The sequence below is a fragment of the Drosophila erecta genome, unplaced genomic scaffold (assembly GCF_003286155.1).
Source record: "Drosophila erecta strain 14021-0224.00,06,07 unplaced genomic scaffold, DereRS2 tig00000092-arrow-pilon, whole genome shotgun sequence".
NCBI lineage: Eukaryota > Metazoa > Arthropoda > Insecta > Diptera > Drosophilidae > Drosophila > Drosophila erecta.
This window is the reverse complement of record NW_020825207.1, coordinates 2,927,700-2,948,817: the sequence shown is the minus strand read 5'-3', so window position 1 is coordinate 2,948,817 and position 21,118 is coordinate 2,927,700. Positions and strand designations below refer to the sequence as shown.

The following is a 21,118-nucleotide window of genomic DNA, read 5'->3' as shown; positions in this document are numbered from 1 at the left end:
ATGCGAAATCGATAAGCATCGATATCAGCGATTTTCTGAAAATATCGATAGCTTGCAGTGTGCATCAATAATTGTTCCAGCTCTATCGCACATTAAAGTACATTTTAGCAGCGTTTGCAGAACTTTTTGCATTTTTATTACTCTGTGAATGCGGGCATGATCGCTGTTACTAAGTGTTTTGCATAGCAGTGGATTAGAGGATTAGATCGAAATTCCAAATCGAGAACGCCAATTTGGTGTAGACGTAGCCACAAAAGCAAAACGCGCAGGCCGGACTAGACGCTGCTGGTGAGTTGGAAGTTGAGTTGATTCGCATAAATTGCGAATGTATTTATGTTGATCCGCGGGACTCTACCCTTTGTTTATTTAATGACTTGCTGGCTGGACCCCGCTCCCCCTTCCTTTTCTTTTTGTTTGACTTTTTGGCGCAATAATATTCACCTTGACCATACACCGGTGTGCAAAAAATTCACCGCACGCCGGTGCATACAAATTCACCACCGCCGTAATGATTCTTACGCGATTTTTGTACTTAATGGCGACTGGTCACACTGAGTCTTTAAAACGATTTGGCTGAACATCTGAGTTGTTTTTTTTTTTTTTTTTTGACAATTAACTGTTTAATTATTTCTTGTAAGATTTCGTCGTTGGTTTTTTTTTTTGTTTGGTGAGTTTTAGGTTAGGGCTGATGTCAGAAGATTAACAAATACATTTCGCTTAAAGAGCACGCACGATCATGGCCTGGGTTCCCAATTCGCAGTTCGAAGATGATCTGGTCGCCATGGAGCCGGATTTCAATCTTGTCCATGGTCAGCTAGCCTACGATATCAAGAAACAAGATGAGTTTTGCCCGCGACCCAAAAGCACATACGAATATCTAAAATCTCGGGAAAAGAGGAATTCCGAGCTCGAAAATCTCCACGGTAGCACAAGCGGAAAGGGTCGCGAAATTCGGGAAAGCCTTCAGCTAATGGAGAAAATCCAGAAGATAGCGGGCACAAGGCCGCTGGGTGAGCACGCCACAATGGCAGATTGGGAGGATGACAGCACAAAGGAACTGGAGGCGATAGCCATGATGCGACACTTCGGAATGATGTCCATGGCGGATGACTCGCTGCCCGTTTTGCCCGAAATTAAAGCTCCAGAAGGACCCATTCACATTGTAAGAAACGGCCGGAAGCAATTTCCTCTCATCACGGACCCCGAATTCTTCAGACCACGCAAGATTCCCCGGCCGAAGAACCCCAGCCCAAGTGGATCCTATCACACTGCCAAAAGTTCAATCAGTTCCATCAGCCTGTATGGATCTTGCAAGTCCTATTCAGGCAGCAGCCAGGAGCAGGGAGAGATCAAGGAGTTCAAGCCGGGGAAATACCTTGAAATACCTTACCAACCGTTGGAAGAGAGTTCCGACCAGGACGTGAAATCGCCGTTCCCCACTGAGGCGCAGCCTACCCAGTTTGGAAACCCAATCAATGCTAGAAGGGGGAACCACCGGGTCAGCCAAAAAGAACGTCGCCGGCAAAACGAAGTTATCAAACCAAAGCAATAACGTACCAAAGAAGTTTATTTTAGTCATGCGTTTATCAGAATCAAAAATCAAACATTCTTTTTATATAAGCACATTTTTTAATAAGGTTGAATCATGACGTTTTAGATTCATAGAAATACGTGGCTATGTCGTTTAGAAAACCGAATTTAAATTACACTTAATCCGCATTTGCACATGTGTATGTTGGTTGCCAAATTTAATCAGCATTTTCAGAAATACAAAGTCATAGGAAGGTGCAAATGCCGTACTTAAATAGTTAACTATTGCATAAAATATATCTTTAAATTAAATTCTTTAATATAAATTAATTCTGTCACAAGGATATTTTCCTAATGATTTGGTAAATGATCCCAAACCTAAGAAAGTAGTAATGTAGACTGAAAATTATAGTTTTGGCTGAAATGATTTGTTAAAACATATGTTTATTAGTTAAGTCGGTCGCGGTATAAACAAATTATTGAACGTACTTGATTAGGGGTATGGTAATCTTTAATGATTTATCGTAATTATAAAAAAATAATTTTGAATTATAAGTTTGTTATGGGTTGTCGTTCAATAACACACGTCGGACGTCATTTCCATCAGCTATTTCTCTGCATATAGGGCAAACATTCGACAGCTGCAAGTGGGTCCGGATGCACAACTCCCCAAAAAGGTGACCACATTTAAGGGAAACTAGGCGGTGATAGTTCTTCGCTTCCCAGGGACACAGGCATATGCTGCACCTATTCTCCATGGCAATCTTCTCTAGCTGCATTGTTAATTGCTCGTTGGATACGAAATGCAACTGATCGTGCAATAATTTCTGTTTGTCCATCTCCTCTTCCATTTTTAAAATTATATCGTCTTCCTCCTCGTGAAGTTTATCCAAATCTTCAATTGTGATTCTTAGCTTCGCCAGTTGCTTGTCCTTTTGCTCACCAATTTGTCTTTCCTCTAAGAGCTCCTTAACAAGTTCCATCTTCAACATCCTCTTCAACGAGCGAGTGCCAGGCCTTTTTTTGGACATATTATAGCAAAAGAAATTTTTAAAAAGAAGTACAAGATGAAAAAAAATTTCAAGATAATCTCTATTAAAACACAAGTATATTCCCTGTGAATGTTTAAAAGTGGACTGCCTAGATTGACAATTTTTACAAGGTCACGTCCGTGTATGCATATGTACATGTATACTCTTTAAAGTTGATTTTGGTAAAGGCTTTTCACAGTTTTGATATTAGTGGTTATTTGATTTACCCATATTATTTAGAGGAATATTTAAATACATATTTCAAAATTATGACGTTTCTCGTGCAATAAGTATGGCAATACTATTAAACACTACCAAGAGACAGCTGTCAAAAATAAATGTTCCTGATATTTCAAAATAAAACTCGGCCGCGTCTGTAATATTTGCAAAGGTTATTTCACATTGAAAAGCAGATGGGTAAAAAAGATATTAAGAAGATGTTAAAGAAAAATCTCATCACTGAGATCATTAAGGAGAGAAAACAGAACGATCTAAAGGACGAAACCATCCATGATAAACTCGAGTTCAAAAAGCTTATGCCTAATCTGGGACGGGAACTGGAAATGAAGAAGGCCGAAACGAAGGAGTTGCGACTGATGCTGTCCGCGCAGGACACGGTTGCGAATGCTGAGGAGAAGTTCAAGCTGTCTTCAAAACTAAGGAGTATCGCCAAAAATAACAAGTGCCACATCTGCCAGTTGAAGTATGAGGTTACCGGAGGACATCGCGCAGTTTCCATTAAATGTGGTCACCTTTTCGGTGAGAATTGCATCCTTGCTCATTTGGATTGCAACAATCAATGCCCCATCTGCAAATCAGTGACTGAAATTATGGATATTCGATTCATTATAGCAGGCCAAAATTTGTGCACTGCTGAATCAATGGAATAAACATATTTGCTGGGGAGTTCAAGTTTTATGTTGGATAATAACAAAAAAGGCAAGCAAAAGAGAAAATTGCAATTTGCAATTTGCAATTTGGATGATTAAACCCTCATAATCATGTTCTCAATTTTCATTCAATTTGCCTAATTCAATCAGTGTATGATTTGAACATTTCGCAAGCGTATTGAAAGTGGAGTGAGCCCGATAATTCCTTAATCAATAAACCCCCTTCTCTATATATGCATGTTATTGTTCTTGTGTTGGGAACTATTATTAATTGGGAAAAAACGACGCGCCAATCAATTAAGCCTAATAATCTGTCCCAGAGTTGGTGAAATAACATTGAGAAATTGGCTCACAGCACGTAATAAATTAGGGGGAGTTAAATATGTAGTGGCAAATAAGAAGGGGAAGTCTAAAGCTCCAATGAATAAAATTGATTTAATACTACTATGTATTTTATAATAATGCATTTGTATTTACATGTTTATATATTTTAGAGGAAGCACATTTTCCAACTAATCGTATCAGACTGTAACTTACTGGCTAAATTAGCGAACTTGTGCTGTGGGAGTTGTCTGTCTCCTTTTTGTGGCGGCTGCTGCTCTCCCACTTTTGTTTATTTTTTTGTTGCTTGCAGCTTCTCTTCTCGCCTGAGAGTGTGAACTCACGTACACACACAAACAGAAGTTTTTAGTTCCGTGGCAACCGCGTGCGTCTTTTGTTTCCTTTTTTCTTCTCTTGCGACTTTCCTTATTTTATTCCCTTTTCTTGTATTTGCCGGGGTTGTCAAGCAGAAGTTTTTGTTGTTATTAGTGGTGAAATGGATGCTGAAGTTGTTGTGTTTTATGCATAGGTCTGGTGCTCTTGTTGTTGTTACGCAGTTCTACGTAAATATACAAACAAGCCTATGTAGGTATGTCTGTGTACATACATAAATAAATATGGATGTTGTCAGCGAAAAGTAGACAATCCGAAAGGGGGTGGTGGAAACAGGGGAGGGGGTGGACTCCATATATACATATGTATATGGCTATATGTTAACAAGTCTGGAGTCGCGGTCTTATTCGATGAGCGAAAGACGAAGCGAAATCAAAAATAAAGAAGGAATTCGACAAATGGCGCAAGCTATTAAAATAAATATGTACAATGTGCAAGCACTTTGTTTCGGATGGACCCAAATCGTCAAATCGAAATTTCAATTAAAGTGCACCAAAAATAAAAACATTTTTATCAATGTTTAGATTCATGATTACAAAAAAAAAAAAAAAAAAAAAACATTTTAAAAATTAAAACATTTTTGGTCATAAGTATTAGGTTAACCATTTTAGTTTCTTTATGCACACAAGCGGATTCTTATGAAAGTTTAGCTTTGTTTATATCTTAAGCGCATTCAGCCGTCTTTAATTTTTGTACCTACCCCTAATCCAATTTGAAAGTATCAAATTTCGCTGCATTAGGCAATGAATCCCCAATCAGCTTTGTTCACAAGGTCCATTCCAATTCCTACGCACACGAGTTGTGGCGAGTTTCTTATGCGACGTCAACTGAAGCTGGAGCTGACGAAAGGTGAGCAGCGCACAGTAGGGCAAGAAACTTTTTTTACATGGAAACTTTCTTTAAAAAAAAATAGTCCAAGTATACGCCAGTATTTATAAATATAAATATATATAAAAATGTTTTATTTATGTTGATTTAAAAACTAAAGTTTCTAAACGACTTTATCGAGCCCACTGTGCAATGGTCGATGGAAGAGTGAAATAAAGAAAAGGAGCAACAGCCCTCGCCGGTAGCCGGCTTTCAGCCTCTGCTGCCGCGGGCAGAGCTCCCAGTCTGGCACTGTGGGGTTAAATCAACAGAAAAATGCATTTGTATTAGACTATCATTTTGATATCTGTATGAGTATTAGAAATGATAATTTAAAATAATGCTTGAAAACTACATTAATCCTTTAATATTTTCCGTTTGTTCCATTCAATCCCTAAAGCCATAAAAAAAATGTGATGGAGTTTTTGTGACTGTTTGTCAATGGTTCAATTCTGGTTCTGGTTCAATTTATAATTTATGAATAATTGGAAAATGTTTGTTAATGACTTTGATTACGCATCGTTCCGTCCCACTGTGCACTGCTGAACTTGAGCGAGAGAGCAAGTTGAACTTGCCAGATGCTGTGGGAAATAAGAAGCGAGAAGAGCTCTCCACCACTACCACCGACATCCTCTAGCTCCAACCCCTTCCCGCTTCTCGTTTTTGGCGCGCGCAAGCGTAAGCTCTCCCTGCTCTCGCAGTCTCTCCTGCGCTCTCTGGAAGTTTCGAGCCTCTTTTGAGGCTTTCAGTTTAGTCGAACCTAGGCGGCAGTTTGATTTCAACTCTCAGACAGGACGAAGCGCCTGCCACAGGATATCGCTGGGAAAGTGGAAGTGTAGTGGAAACCCACGCCGCTTCGTAATAGTAAATTAATAGTAGTACACCTACTACAGCAGTAGTAGGCGGCGCTTTTCAATCGAATCGCACAGAAGACAATGACGGTGGAACGAGGGAAACGAACGGAGAACGAGTGCAAGGACCACGAGGCTGTTTCATTAAAATTGGGATACAGACAAAACGTGGCTCGCAGGATACCGGATACGTCTGTGTGCGTGTGTGTGCCGCATCCATTCAGGAGGCCACAAAGAAAAAGGACGGCACACAGTTTTCAGTGGTGACTTTCTCGACAAAATCCTAAAAAAGGACATAAACGGTTCGGTTCCTATTTGGTTTCTCGGCTTTCGGTCTCGGGGTAGTTCCTTATCCTTCAGAAGCACAAGATGATGAACCTAAAAAAGAAGAAGCCGTCCAAGAAACCGCTTCGCAAAATTTCCGCGCTATTTCGCTCCGAATCGCCAAAAACAGGGCGGAAATCCAGAAAAAAAAGTAAGAAACATTTATTTTTAAGCATAACTATTTATTAAATCTTTAGGTAACCAGGCATAATATAGTTGTGGCAATTGATTGTGTCACTTAAATACATTAAGTTCCGACCAGGGAAACATTTTCGAGACATTTTTAAACGTATATAGTTAAAAATCTATTTTTCTTCTGGCATTACAATTTGCAATTAAAATGTTTTAAATTCAGATTCGTTAGGATTAGAATTACACCTACATATACATATCTATAGTTGCAAGCTAACTAAATTATCCATCTGAACTATGCTCTAATTAACTTTTGATGATTCACATCTTTGTTTAACCTGCATAGAGAAATTCTTAAAAGAAGTACTTTAAAACCACAACAAATTGCACACGCGGCATTTAATTTATATTTTTCCAGCCGCTCTTTTCGTTTTTTCCCTCACCATTTATTTTATTTTTGTGCAAGGTCCGCGAAATAAAAAGGAAAATCTCGAGGTTAGCAGCGGAGCAAGGAGAAAAGCAACAAACAAAAAATATATGAATAAAAAAAAACGCCAGAAAAAACTGGCAGCGCTGGTCTGGCCACTTGTCCGTCTGTCTGCCAGCCTGTTAAGCCCGTCCTTTTCTCTCACTGTACCGGTGTATTGGTGTGTATCTGTGTGGCTCGTTTTTATGGCCATGCAATATCTTTTTTCATTTCTGGCTTTCCTGTTCGCAGCCTCCATCTTCTGTGGACGCTTCTCCTTCTTCTGCAGCTTGTGCTTCATGTACAGGGCGCAAAAAATAAGATGGGAAAAAAAGCGAATGTTCAAATTGAAATACTTTACAAAACTCGTATTTGCTTAGCCTTATCGGCCCCGCACAGATACAAACGCACACACAGATTCCTCAGCGAGTCTCTGTCCTGGTAACGAAGCTATATTGCTTCCCCGCTGTTGCCAAGAGCCTTCAAGTCTTCAGGTCTGGTCTCTGAGATCCGTGGTCTTTTGAGCGCCTGTAACCGGTAGATAAAATGCAGAAGAAGAAAAAAAACTGCCTCCTGTGGCATCTGCATAATCCGCAAGCTATCAATAAAGCAGGGCATCCTCTGCTGCAATTAGTGGGCTATATCATTCATCGCAAACGAGACAGATCATAATGCTCTATAATGATGATTGAAGCGTGCCTTCTGTTCTGATTTGCAGACAAATCTTAATGATAAGACTCAGAGTAAATGAAATTCGATATTAATCGATATGTGTCTTTCCTTTTTTATTTTGTTAATATGCGCCCATTTTAATTTGTTCCGAATAATTAACTAAAAATAACTTCAAATGCATTCGCAAAAGTTCACTGTTACCAATGAAGAAGCATTTTGGGTAAGCATATTAAATTCAATAGTTAAGCCATATACGCGTCAACGAACTCGTGGTCCTCAACTCTCTGTCGAATCATAAAAGAACATTCATAAATTTGTTTACTGCAATCCATTTCCGCAAATCCACGCTTGCGTTCTGCCCCCTTCTAAGCCAAAGTCATTGCTGATCTTGGCTTACTGGTGGAAACTAAATCCCCTGTTAGAAATCGCAGCTAATGGCTTGGAGTAGCCATTAACCAACGTCATTACAGGGTTTTCTGGCATCAGCCAATAAAGCCAGCTGGCTTGACCATGGTCTGACTTACTCTTGTGCTCAACTTGAACTCCATACTCCGTGCTCCAGACTGGAGGTGACTTACCCACAATGTCATTAATTTTACTCGTTGCTGGTTTTCAGTCTGCTCCTTTCCGAGCCCCAGCCGGCGACTAGTTTTTAGTTCGTCCCCTTCCCTAGTTTATAAACAGGCACTTGTCCGAGAGTACACTGATAAAATAAAATGTCATTAAATGGGGAACAAATTTTCTTTTGAAATTTCATTACATTGATACTTTTAAGCTGTTCCTTATTAGTAAGCATATTATTATGGATTTTAATCAATATTAGTACCTCACAATAATACCAAATAACCGTGTAGTCTCTAAGGTTGCCTCACACAATTTTCCTCCTTTTAGTTCGCTTTTTCTACTTGACTCCCTTTCTAGCCTTTGCCATCTAGCCATGAAAATGGCGGAGTGTAACTAAAGTGAGATTGTGTTGCTGTGGCAACAAAGACACGCTCCAATCTCCACCCACTTGCCTTTTTACCCCCACTTACCACTCTTAACCCCATCGCTTTCAGTGTGCAGTGTGTGCGCTTCGTTTGACTCTTTAATTTTATTTGATTTTTACCCTGTAACTTGTTTGTTTAGGATACAATTTTTTAAGATCCTTTCCAGCTGGCTGTTCTGTAAACTTCGTTATCTCCGAATTGTTTAGTCGCTCGAACTTTAAAAGATTTAATTAAATAAAGCTAATCCAAACTGCTTACAGGACAGCACATTTATCTGATCGGACTTCTTTGGCTGAAGAAATTCATTTAAAAAGATGTTCGTATTATTTCTTTGTTAGACATTTCTTTGCCGATAAAAAGGGACACAAAAAAAAAACACAATGAAAGGCCTGACTTATGTTTTATGGGTTTTTTGTTGAACAAGTTTGTATCATTTATAAAACAGTGCGTGACAGGTGACCATTTTTAACTGATTTGGGTTCAGCCGTAGGGAATCACTTTTAACTTCGAGGGTTAGTAGTATTATCCTTAGGTTTATTACATATTTAGTATTACTTATTTATTAATATTTTAGGCTAACCAATTTAGGAAGTGTAAAGATTTTCTGCAAAAAACTTGAGTTTTTCTAACAAGTAGGAAAATACATACAATATTTATGTATGTGTATAATTCTTTAAAGATTTATGAATGTACGACAAGAAGTGGTTCTAATTTAGGCATAAAAAGCGCTTACCGTTACCAAAAATATTTCTCAAAATTTAAGTTATGTTTTTAAAATTTCCACAAACAAAGTTTAACTAAGAAAGGCTCTTAAAACTAATTTGGGTTCTTTCCCTCCTTCTGGTCTCATATACATAGTTAAAAAATGTTTCCTAGCATACTTTCAAAACTTTGATATCTCTAGTTGAACTTTTTTCTGATGCTTCTGTGGAAAGTTTTGCGAAAACTTGTCAAAGTTTTTAGTGGAGTTTCATTACTCATCCGGTATCATCTGTCCTGCATTTCCCATCGCCTACGTTTCCTCCTCTCTTCCCATTAGGCTGCCCATCACTTTTGAGGTTTTATCCTTGGGCTGTCAACACGTGCTTTGACACGCCCCCTTTAGCGTCCTCCCGGTGTTTGTTGTACCACTTTTCAGTTAGGAAGTGTAACACATGTTAAATTCTGTCTTCCATTCCTTACCGAACTTTATCTTGTATAAATAATTTACCAAAAATATATTTTACACTTTCATACATATATCTACTATTGGATGTGCAGTATTATTTTCCGTGTAAAAAAGGATAATACCCTTAGATCCCTTAAGGGATAAACAAGAAAAGGTAACTGTAGTTAGCCATCGCGTATCTTATCATAATCCCGCATTTCAATTTGCATGACAATCGAAGCTCATTGCGAATGCAAAAACGACTTCTTCAAACTTTTCAATTATTTAAACATTTTTACGTGAGAAAAGGTATCGCTTGGAAGCTCCTCAAATGGCGGACACCTAAAAATAGCCAAAGGAAAAAGAAAGGAAACCCGCAAATACACACACCCATGCGAATAAGAAGGAAAAAATTCCACTCTGTTGAATGTACAAATACACACGCGTACAAATGTTAATAGTGGCCTGTTGAACAAGAAAAAGCAACAGCATCCTCTTACGCTCTTACTCTCTCTTTGAAGCGCAAGCTCTGAGACTCACAGCAGCGGTCATTAGAATAGAGCTAGTCATGCGTAACGACTACGTCATATTTTTGCGAGAGTTAGAGTTCGAAGGGGGTTTCAAAAGCAAGACAGTGCTGAAATGGGAGAGCTTTTTAGAAAGACAAGGAAAAATAAGAAAGTACGGTTTGCGCTCTTATCTCTCTTCATTTCCACACCCTTCCGCTGCTTCCCCTTCTATCCTACCTTTCAAATCCCACAAACACCCACACACTCTAATTGCAAGCATAGGGTACATACATTTGTACCTACACCTAACAGTACAGTGGGAATATTATGATGATCTTTTAAATGTACCTCCTATTTTGAAGTCACTTTCATTTAGTGTGCTACCGATTTGTGTTCTAAAATTCAAAACAATAAGATATGTAACATGTACAACAATTGTTAAATTATTAAATTATTATTTTTAATACTAGGAAATATTTTTCAAAAATAAGCACCCACAGTGTTTCCATTTCTACTCCTCACTCAACTTCATGTCCGTCGCTTCTATTGCTTTATTCCTGTTTATTTTTACCGCGAAATCGGCAAGCGGCTGCGCGAAACGAAGGACTCGCAAGTCAAGAGCCGAACGGACAGCCGAAGAGGCAAACGAACGAACCATGACCATGCCAAAGGATGAAATATTAACGGCGTCACTGCGAAGCGTCACCAAAAAGTAGTTCCCGATTGGCCCTCATTTACTCTCTCTCTTTCTCTCTTTTCTCTCTACACCTCGAAAGTTCAAACTCAGCATCCCCATGTGCTTTTCGTTTTGCTGAAGTGTGTATGTGTGTTTGCGAGTAACTGTGAATGACACCGCGGAACGTTGTGGAATCGTGGAACACAAATTAGAAATGTTTAACGCTTTTCTTTGTTTGTTATTGTTGTCTGCCAATTCCCACTTCATCCCTATACATATACATACATAAATACATATTTACATACATACAATATATATATTTATGTAAACTTTCCGCTAATCCCGGTGTTTGTTTTTCTTATTTTTCAGATATGCACGAGGTGGCGAAAGCTGAGCGAGAATCGGGCGGCAGATGACAAGGACAACGCCACGCACATGGCGGCAAGGCTACAACAAGGATACAGGATACGGCCAACCGGATATTAAACCATCAACACTAGCCAACACAGAGCAACAAAACTAAGGCATAACTGCAAGCGTGGTTTTCTGTTGGTTGCACAAGGCAGGACACCATGGCTGCGTCGCTGACGGAAGCGGGAACAGGTCCTGCGGCCACCAGGGAGTTCGTCGAGGGTTGGACTTTGGCCCAAACTCTGGGCGAAGGTGCCTACGGCGAGTGAGTGCTTCTGAATTAATTACAAATTCCATCATAGACCATAAACCCATTAAGGACTGGGGAACCCCTAAAAGAAATTCTATCCATAAATCGATCAATTCTCTTATATCGACATCAAAATCAGTTTTACAAAAGTACTCAAAATGCTTAGGCTTAAAATGACTTAGCTTCAAGTTTAAAAACCACATGGCATTGAGATGCAATGAATTTTTTTTTTTATGATACAAATTCACAAGTCCGTGTGTTTTTCGTCTGTGTGTGTGGAAGTCAATAAACCGGAAATGCTGCAGAGCAGCACGAAAAAGAAGACGTACTTAGTGAAACGCACTTTTCCGGCGTATTCGCTGTATACATTCATCCCGAAAGCACCCGCTGCGCTTCCCCTTTTTTAAGGGACTCCGTAGTGCGCATGTCCCCGGTGTCCGGGTCCGGGTCCGGGGAATTTGAGGAATACGGGAGTACGACTAACGACAGACAGACGGCATACGGCGCACTCAATGCACCCGGACGGAGAGCAGTCGATACACAGACACAGACAGTGTGGCAGCTGCAGTTGCAGCTCCTCCTGCAGCCGTCGTATATCCGTTACTAATCCCCGTACTATATCCGATATTTGGATGCAGGGTAAAGCTGCTAATCAACCGGCAGACCGGCGAGGCTGTGGCCATGAAAATGGTGGATCTAAAAAAACATCCGGATGCAGCGAACTCGGTGCGAAAGGAGGTCTGCATACAGAAGATGCTCCAGGACACGCATATCCTTCGATTTTTTGGCAAACGCTCGCAGGGCAGCGTGGAGTACATATTCCTGGAATACGCCGCCGGCGGGGAGCTATTCGATCGAATAGGTGAGTCCGAATTCAATTTATATAAGTATGGTTTTTAGGTGATGAGGTTGACAAATCACTACCACTTTATTTGATATTTGTAAGCATATTCCCATATCGAGGTAGGAAATCTAGAGCAAGGAACTTAGGGCATATATAGAAATTTTATCAAAAGTAAATACCATGTATTCTATAAAAGGGTTGGAGGAATAAACTGCAGTACGCGTTTATATTCTCAAGAGCAACGTAAAAGAGATTTACGAATCACTATGCTGTACATTGCTTTATGGCTTACTAAACCAGCTTCAATTGTGTCCGAGTCAGCACCAACTGAGCTTTTTACCAAAGCAAAAGCCTCTTGAAGGAGCTACTTAAAGTTTGTTGGCCACTCAACTCGCTGTAAGCCACTATCCGGCATGAAAGTTGTCCGCCACAAGAATCCAATAAATAGAATGATCCCTCTAAGCGTGCTTTGAAATAGTTAAGAATACGGCTCAAACCTCGTTGGCAAATGGCGTTTAAAGACGTAATGATAAAAGCAAACAAACTTAAATTGCTTAACTCTGTGCAGTGAAAGACTCACGTATGAACATTGCCATTTATAACACGTTGCCAATCAGCTTTTCATTCCGAATATGATTGGATAAGAATGCTCCTGTTTATGATTCATTACTATTCGAGCCGCCGTGCTGGCATTCCACATCCGATACTCATCCAAGTCGGAAACAAAATAGGTGGAGCCAGCGGTCTGGCGCAGATGCCACATAGTCATATAGACGTCGGCCAGACGGGGCAAATATGCCAATATGCGACGCGATGCGATGCGATGCAGACGACGGACAAACAAACCGACTGGCTGACAGCGTTTGTGCTATGGTTTTGTTGTACTTTTGTGGGTCCAACTTGAAGTTCGTCCTGCCATCCGGTGAATCGAATTGGAACACACACACACACACACACACACAGACAGATTCTGCTGCAGCGGGAGCGACAAATCAGACTGACAAGATACGTATCTTGATTACGCCAGCTTTCTGTCTCTTTTCGAATGACAATTTGCCAAATGCATGGGCGTGGGGGGAAATGGAAAGGGGTGAAGGGCTAGTTGAGGTGCCAAGCTCGTGGCATTTTCATAAATATTAACAGCTTGGCAAAAGGTCAGCAGCAGAGCAGCAGCGAGTATGGAAACGAACAGAGATTGCCCCTAATGGAAGTGGCGTCCTTGCATTGATTGCCACCCCTCATCCTAGTCCAATTTCGCCTATTCCCAATCACCATCATCATCATCATCACAATCATTCTGCTCCGCCTTCTCCGCAGGGGATGTTGCATGGGGAGCTGGTGTAATAATCAATGTGGCAGCCATATTTAGTCCCTGGTTGCTAAGCCATTTTTAATGATATCTAGAGATGTTGCGAAGTCTGAGTGATGGGCAGTGGGGAACTAATGGATTTAAATGTTTATCAACAAGTATGGTGCGATTATTGTTCGTCTCATGTTTAGTTTTGCCAACGCAGTGCGTTTTTATTCAATTCAACACTAATTATCATCCTGTCAGATAAAATTGCAGTACATAATATCTGATTATAGACTGTCAGATATTTTATTGTACATCGAATTTATTGTGATGACAGCTGAATGTGTCAGTTAAATTCAGTTGATTAAACGATGCCTTTTATTAACAATTATACTTTACTACTGTAGGGGCATTTCTAAAGATACCGGTTAGTTAAATAAATGATCATGCTCTGCTACAAACAAAATAAAGTTATTTATTTTAAATTTACTGAAAACGAAGGAACCATTTGGTTCATTGAAGTCCACTGCAGACCACTTCCATCGCCAATCATGCAGCCACTCACGAAATCAGATCATCATTGGCTATCACGCCTGCATCTCTGCTTTTGATTTTAGCGGTCTAGCGCCTGTGTTGGTTGGGCAACAAAGCATCCTTTTCCCAGCCAGGATGGCAAGTTGGCAGGGGAAGAGGAGCTCGTGGGAGAGAGTGGGTGGCGAGTGCAATGAATGGCTGCCATAAATAGGTTCAATATGCAAATGCAACATAATGGAGATGCACACTTGCAACCAGATGTCCTCGACTACGAACGTGCGTGTGTGCGAGAGTTTAATTGTCTGTTTGCACAGAAACGCATTCATTAAGCTTATACGCCAAATGGCGAGATGAAAAGCAGAGTCCTCAGAGGGTGGGAGAAATGGGGGCTTATAGATTCGCAACCGATTTGGCCACTCACTCAATCTGAGAGGGGGTTTGACATAAATTATGCTTCAATTACAAATGAAATTTTCGAGTAATTTCCCTCATTTCCATTGTCCTGCATCATTTCTCGCTGCTGTTTGGGTGGGAATACTTCGCTCCCACTCAGTGAAATGCATTTAATTATGCTAAAATGTTACTGACGTCCAGCAGTTTTATTGCTTTCATCTTATTTTCTCTCGGCTTCATGTATGCAAATTTATACTTTTTCAGTTCCACGTTTATATTCGCTGTACTCGAGCTTAAAGTCAGTCAATATTTCGAAACTGAAAGAAATAAGTGTAAATTCAAAAATACTTTTCAGCAAGTGTAAAAGCCTACATTTCTTTTAAATTCTCAACAGAACTTCTTAAAATTTAATTTAGTAAATACATTACAATTTTAATTGGTTGTTTTCCTGAGTGCATGATGCACTCGCCTTCGTTTAATTTTACCTATGGCCAAAGAGTTGTGCAAATGGCGCCAACATGCCACATGATAAATGAATTGCAAACAATGGGCTCCATGGAATGAGGGGCCCACAGATTGGGGCTGGGCTTATAGACGTGGGCGTGGCACACCAGCCCAACTTCATCTTCTGCACAATCAACATTTAAGGTTTTACAAAGTGAGAGTGACGGGGAAAAAAGGGTAATATTAAGAATAAATGTGTGAGAAAAACAACATAGAAACTAAAGCTGCTTAAAATAATTACTTCAGTTTTTGCTTCTCGCTTCTTTCGTTCGAAAGCTAATTACTTTTTTAGTATTTCTCCCTTTCGCGATTATTTAAAGCGTTTATTTGGAATTATAAATGCATTTTTCCAATTAAAAAAATGTTAATGCTTTTTGTTTTTAATTAGTTTTCCGACTGTTCCTTTGAGTGCTTTGTGATATTGTACTACGATTTTGAGCAAATTCAAATAGAACACATTTTCACAAAGAGCAACCAAGTCAAATTTTTTTGGTTATTTTTATGACATCTAAATGTAAGGGTATAAGTTATCAAAGCCCTCCCACCTTTTTTAAAACGCCTTCACTCCACAAACATAAAATTTATTCAATCAAAATGGCAAATTCCATCATCTCGATGCAAATTTTATAAACATAATATAGCTTTCCCTGTTCACCTTTGAACTGCCCGACCAAAGTGAAAGAGTCAAGAGCACAAACAAGAGGGTTAAAGGTAAAATCAATGAGAGGCGGATGGATGGGGGAAATGAGATGCTGATGCTCGATATCGCTTGCAGGATGCGGCTGCCTTTGACAGTCAATCAGGTGAAAGGCATAGGAAATACAATCTGTCTAGCTATTGGTAACCCCAGGCGATAGCCTCCTCTTCCATTGTTTGTCCTTTCGTCTGACTATTTCGATGCACTTCCGAGTGGCACTCTTACGTCAAAGTGGCTGGCATGCTAGAAAACGTTGAAGCTTTTCGAATTAGTTGCGAGTACAGGACAAAACTATCTCTATACTCTATGCTATCTCTACCGAGCTACTTAAATTCCTCTGAAAGTCGCAGATATTCCAACTGGCATAGGTTCAATGTATGTTCAATGCATAGTGACTTCAAGACAGAGTGGCCTTTTATATGTACATCTACATATCCAACAGGTAAACCTGACAACTAAACAAACATTTTGACATTGTTTGCACTAGGGCCTTGATTAAAGTTGCATAAAACTGTTGATTGTACTGCGGCTGTCTCATCCTGGCACTGTTGCTGCTCCATGGAAGTAGCTAAGCTCATAAATCCTCTTTACACACACGCACATCAGAATGCATTGCATTTGCTTTACACCTTTCCACCAAGGTGACCTGAACTGGGTGGTTTTGGTCGGCTGCACATTTTTGCCACATTCCAAAAGTTAAGTTCCGCTGGAAAATGTCGATACAGAAAACATAAATAACAACTATATGCATAAAGGGCGAGAATTGTGCAACGTGCCTGTATAAATTGCATTGCAAAAAGTGTCGAAAATTTTAATTCGATTCGTGCGAAATGGTTTTTACACTTTGATCTGACATCCCTCAATTGCATGCCGCATACAAGCTTTAAACCCTTTATCTCTTTGTTTGTTCCTTTGCAGAGCCCGATGTGGGAATGCCGCAGCATGAGGCTCAGAGGTATTTCACACAGCTCCTGTCCGGACTCAACTATCTGCATCAGCGTGGGATCGCTCATCGGGATCTGAAGCCGGAAAATCTGCTGCTCGATGAGCACGACAACGTGAAAATATCGGACTTCGGCATGGCTACAATGTTTAGGTATTAGGTACAACACTATAGAATAATTCCTATTGAAACGCACAGGATATTTCAGTTGTGATCAGAAATACCATCAAATAGCATCTGATTTTGAAGTTAAAAAGCCGTACAAATATTTGAAATCCGCTCTGCGTGAGAACGCACAAAGTCCATTAACGATGGCTAACCGGTAGTGAAAACTTTTTCTGCACTAAACTGACCGACAAGGAGAATAGTTAATTGAAAGCGCTGCGGGCACAGCATCCAAACAAAACATGCCCCTGGTGGTTTTAGTTTTCAACTAAGCGAAAACTAATTCAAGAGAGTTAAAAATAGTTGGCGGAAAAACAAGTCAGCAATTATAAGTTTACTGACAAACTTAATTTAAATAATTTAATCCACATAGAAATGCATACTTACTTTCGCTGATTATTCAGCTTTAGCTTTGAAAGAAGCAATATTTTCTTACTCAACATGGATCAATTACACGGGAAGATTGGGAGGCCATCAGTTTGTATTGATTATAAGATGGGAAACAGATTTATTTTTTATATTTAGCTGATTCCAGTAAACATAATTTAAACATAATAACTTCTTGTTAGTGACCCTGTCTACTTGTTAGGGAACTGATTTTATTATAGAGCAAGGTACTGCTTTAAAGTCGTGTATATTTCTCCCAGTGTTATCGTTGACTGAAGCCCACACTTATTCTCAATTCCTTATGCTCTCTTTCCCCGTTTATCCCGCAATACCCGACGACCGCGATCTGTGATCACGGCATTACCATGGATCAGGTGCAAGGGCAAGGAGCGACTGCTGGACAAACGCTGCGGCACCTTGCCGTATGTGGCTCCCGAGGTGCTCCAGAAGGCATATCGCGCCCAGCCGGCGGATCTTTGGTCGTGTGGTGTTATATTGGTGACCATGCTGGCGGGTGGTAAGTGTAATTTCGGTGCGAGAGTGCCGCACATGTGCTCCACTTAATGCACTTTCCGCTATTTAAATTTTTGCGTTATTTTTTTCCGTGATTCATGTGCACTCCCCTAAAACGAACTCCCCTAAAAAACAGTGAAAGACAATGCAAGCATAATTTCCACAGCATCGCCACCGAAAAGCCTCGCATTTACGGAAATCAATCAGTTCATGCATTATGTACTCGCCCTTTTTTTCGGTTCTTTGCTCACATTTCTCCTATTGCACCTTTTATCATTTTTGCTGTTTCTTTGGTATTCTAGCTGTAGATTGTTTCGCGCACATTGTATATCATCTAAAGCTTTTATACCAAAGCTCCAGCTTAAATTGCTTAACAACGCACCAACCAAAAAACAGCCACAAATACAGGAATGATTTCTAATATATCACCTGCTTGCCAATGTCAATTTGTTCATGTGCCTTCCGTGTAATTCGTATGTCCTTGCAAATCCATTCAACTAATATGGCATATATTGTTTTTCAGAGCTGCCCTGGGATCAGCCCTCCACCAATTGCCAGGAGTTCACCAACTGGAGGGATAACGATCACTGGCAACTGCAGACCCCTTGGAGCAAACTGGACACCTTGGCAATTTCGCTGCTTCGCAAGCTTTTGGCCACCAGTCCTGGCACGCGTATGACCCTGGAGAAAACTCTGGATCACAAATGGTGCAACATGCAGTTTGCAGACAATGGTAAGTACTTTGTACTGCACGGTTCGCTTAAATCTGTGTACAAGTCAGTGAATAGTTTAAGTGTCCACTCGGTGGCTCAGGTACTTAGTGACTCTCAATGCTTTTGACATTTTGGGGGTCACTCTGTGCCTGTGCTGCCAGTGGGACGCAATCAACAAAATAAAGTGATAAGTACAAGTGAATTGCATTGGAATAAGTGACTTAGAGTGCAGCTGCCTTGCCATTGCTTTGGCGCTTTAGCTGTATGATAGATTTAAACTACTTCATAAAGCTAGATTACCAAAGCATTGGCTTCTGCAGATCAATCTTCAGAAAGAAACTAGGCCCTGCTTATTCATTGTTATTAATAATTACACTAATTGTTTTATTTGTTTAACTTATCAGTTGCTCTTTTGTTTGCATATTATTTGCTCTTTGGTGATTTTAGCTGTATGGTGTGTATGTGTTCCATAGAGCTTTATTACCAAAAACCAAATGGTTTTTGCATTATGCTTGAGTTGATTTTTTTTCGTTTTGTTACATTTTTCTAACGTTACTTGTTCTTAATCTTATTGTTGCTTAAGAGCTTTTGATTATCGAAGTTGTAATGTCTAAACAATTTTCCTCTTTTGTAGAACGTTCCTATGACCTGGTGGACTCGGCGGCTGCCCTGGAGATATGCTCGCCAAAGGCTAAGAGGCAGCGTCTGCAGTCGAGTGCCCACTTGAGCAATGTCCTGGATGACTCCATCTCCCGGAACTACTGCTCTCAGCCCATGCCAACGATGCGCAGCGACGATGACTTCAATGTAAGACTGGGCAGTGGTGGCTCCAAGGAGGATGGAGGCAATCGCCAGGCGTTGGCCCAGGAGGCGCGGCTCAGTTACTCCTTCTCGCAACCAGCTCTGCTGGATGATCTCCTACTGGCCACCCAGATGAATCAAACGCAGAACGCCTCCCAGAACTATTTCCAGCGTTTGGTGAGGAGAATGACCCGATTCTTTGTGACCACGAGATGGGATGACACTATCAAGCGATTGGTGGGCACCATCGAAAGACTGGGTGGCTATACGTGCAAAGTCGGGGACGACGGAGTGGTCACCGTTTCGACTGTCGATCGGAATAAGCTGCGCTTGGTTTTCAAGGCGCACATTATAGAGATGGATGGCAAGATTCTTGTGGACTGCCGGCTGTCAAAGGGTTGCGGCTTGGAGTTTAAACGACGCTTTATCAAGATCAAAAACGCACTGGAGGATATCGTGCTGAAAGGACCCACCACGTGGCCAATAGCGATTGCTACCAATTCGGTGCCTTAGCTTATAGTTTCATTCGACCTAAAAAACATCTTATTTTTGTTTGTATTCACATTTCTCTAGCTTATAAGAGCAACTCATGCATCACCTTCGATCATAATCATCTATCTAAACTTCTCAAGTGTGCTAACTTATTTGTAATTCATTGCATTGTTTACGAGCACGTTTTGTATTGTTAAGTGGGCTCTCTTACGATTTTAATTTTGTTGAATTTTAAAGCAAAAGTCGAGTATTGAAAACTAGTTAGTTTAAATGTTATCAAACAATAAATCTAATGCGATTTTGAGTAAAAACGTTATTTTATTACTTAGGTGATTTTCTAAGCCTTAGCTTTATATTAAATTACAATGCGTTGTGTTTGATTTCAATTTTCCAGACTTTCCGAATAGTGAATCTTAAAGGCCCTTTCGCATTTTGAGCATTTGTATGGTCAAACCGCTGTGTGGACGAGCATGTGTCGTTTAAGATGGTACTTTTGTTTGAAGGACCAGTGGCAGTGTGCACACTGAAAGGGTCGCTCTCCCGTATGAGTCCGGATGTGCTTTGTAAGGTGATATTTGAGCTTAAAGGCCTTTGGGCAGAAATAACATTTAAATCGTTTTTCTCGAGTGTCCAGCCAGTTGTTTTGCTTGTCAACCGGTGTGGATATCACAGTTTTTGCGTCCTTGCTAGCTGTTTCGCTGGCGAGACGATGGGTACGGTCATGACCATTGAATTTCCATGTATCGTGCGGAAGCACTAGGGCATCCGAAGCCTTATGATCCGCAGAAGCATCCTTAGTTCGCAGAGTATGGTAATCCGATTGATATAGGTCGCCAACACATATTTCGTACTCTTGAACGTGTTCATTGGATTGATTAGTTTCAACCAAATCCGCAGGTTCGACCTTTGGGGTTTTTAACGACTTTTGAATCTTGCATGCATGTTGCGCATCTTCCAGGCAACTTGGACAAATGTGTTCGGGAAGGGAGTCGCCTTTTGAAACTCCATAGCCGGACCACTGGGCAATCATATCCGGAATCGAGAATCCGAGTTTTGTCTTTCCATTGAATATATTGACCAGTTCGTCGTGGTTCGCCAGGCAAACTCGACATATCTTTTCCATTTCTATAAATACAATAGAACATGTACAATTGAACCAACGATGAACAGATTAATAATGCTTACGTTTAGTGTAAACGTTAAATAAAATTGTTTATTAATATAAAAACTAAAAATATACGGATACACCGATGATTGTTTACATCTGAGCAATCTAGGTTTTAAGTACATTAACCACCCTGTGCTTGATATGATATGTGATATGTGCAATCGGACAGTTATCGATTATGCTCTAATCGAAATTTATAGCAACCACTTGC

At 40.3% G+C, this 21,118-nt stretch overlaps 5 protein-coding genes across 8 annotated transcripts; 3 read left to right on the top strand and 2 right to left on the bottom strand.

Moving 5' to 3' along the window:
- Nucleotides 1-71: 71 nt before the first annotated feature.
- LOC6547505 (serine/threonine-protein kinase grp) lies at nucleotides 72-20,050 on the top strand. 2 transcript variants are annotated; one of them, XM_015157098.2, is made up of 7 exons: nucleotides 72-288; nucleotides 11,168-11,474; nucleotides 12,098-12,321; nucleotides 16,644-16,821; nucleotides 17,595-17,737; nucleotides 18,257-18,466; nucleotides 19,081-20,050. In XM_015157098.2, exons 2-7 carry the CDS (start codon nucleotides 11,371-11,373, stop codon nucleotides 19,758-19,760), a joined length of 1,539 nt encoding a protein of 512 aa, XP_015012584.1. In that variant the 5' UTR covers nucleotides 72-288; nucleotides 11,168-11,370; the 3' UTR covers nucleotides 19,761-20,050. The 2 variants fall into 2 exon arrangements, with proteins under 2 accessions (XP_015012584.1, XP_026836975.1); XM_026981174.1 differs by lacking the exon at nucleotides 72-288 and adding an exon at nucleotides 5,778-6,358 and having other exon boundaries at nucleotides 19,081-20,046.
- On the top strand, nucleotides 297-1,909 carry LOC6547502. Its single transcript, XM_001976199.3, has one exon. It carries the CDS (start codon nucleotides 737-739, stop codon nucleotides 1,550-1,552), a length of 816 nt encoding a protein of 271 aa, XP_001976235.1. The 5' UTR covers nucleotides 297-736; the 3' UTR covers nucleotides 1,553-1,909.
- LOC6547503 (E3 ubiquitin-protein ligase RNF8) lies at nucleotides 2,024-5,023 on the bottom strand. Of its 3 annotated transcripts, none has more exons than XM_026981176.1 (3): nucleotides 4,866-5,023; nucleotides 3,929-4,215; nucleotides 2,024-2,547 (listed from the first exon to the last, which is right to left on the bottom strand). In XM_026981176.1, coding segments are annotated over exons 2-3 (459 nt in total). In that variant the 5' UTR covers nucleotides 3,931-4,215; nucleotides 4,866-5,023; the 3' UTR covers nucleotides 2,024-2,090. The 3 variants fall into 3 exon arrangements, with proteins under 3 accessions (XP_026836977.1, XP_026836978.1, XP_001976236.2); XM_026981177.1 differs by having other exon boundaries at nucleotides 3,989-4,215; XM_001976200.3 differs by lacking the exon at nucleotides 3,929-4,215 and having other exon boundaries at nucleotides 4,866-5,022.
- On the top strand, nucleotides 2,541-3,737 carry LOC6547504 (LON peptidase N-terminal domain and RING finger protein 3). Its single transcript, XM_001976201.3, has one exon. It carries the CDS (start codon nucleotides 2,975-2,977, stop codon nucleotides 3,449-3,451), a length of 477 nt encoding a protein of 158 aa, XP_001976237.1. The 5' UTR covers nucleotides 2,541-2,974; the 3' UTR covers nucleotides 3,452-3,737.
- Nucleotides 20,044-21,051, bottom strand: LOC6547226 (zinc finger protein 202). The gene is made up of 2 exons (XM_026981175.1): nucleotides 20,925-21,051; nucleotides 20,044-20,864 (listed from the first exon to the last, which is right to left on the bottom strand). Exon 2 carries the CDS (start codon nucleotides 20,860-20,862, stop codon nucleotides 20,188-20,190), a length of 675 nt encoding a protein of 224 aa, XP_026836976.1. The 5' UTR covers nucleotides 20,863-20,864; nucleotides 20,925-21,051; the 3' UTR covers nucleotides 20,044-20,187.
- Between the last annotated feature and the right edge of the window lie 67 nt (nucleotides 21,052-21,118).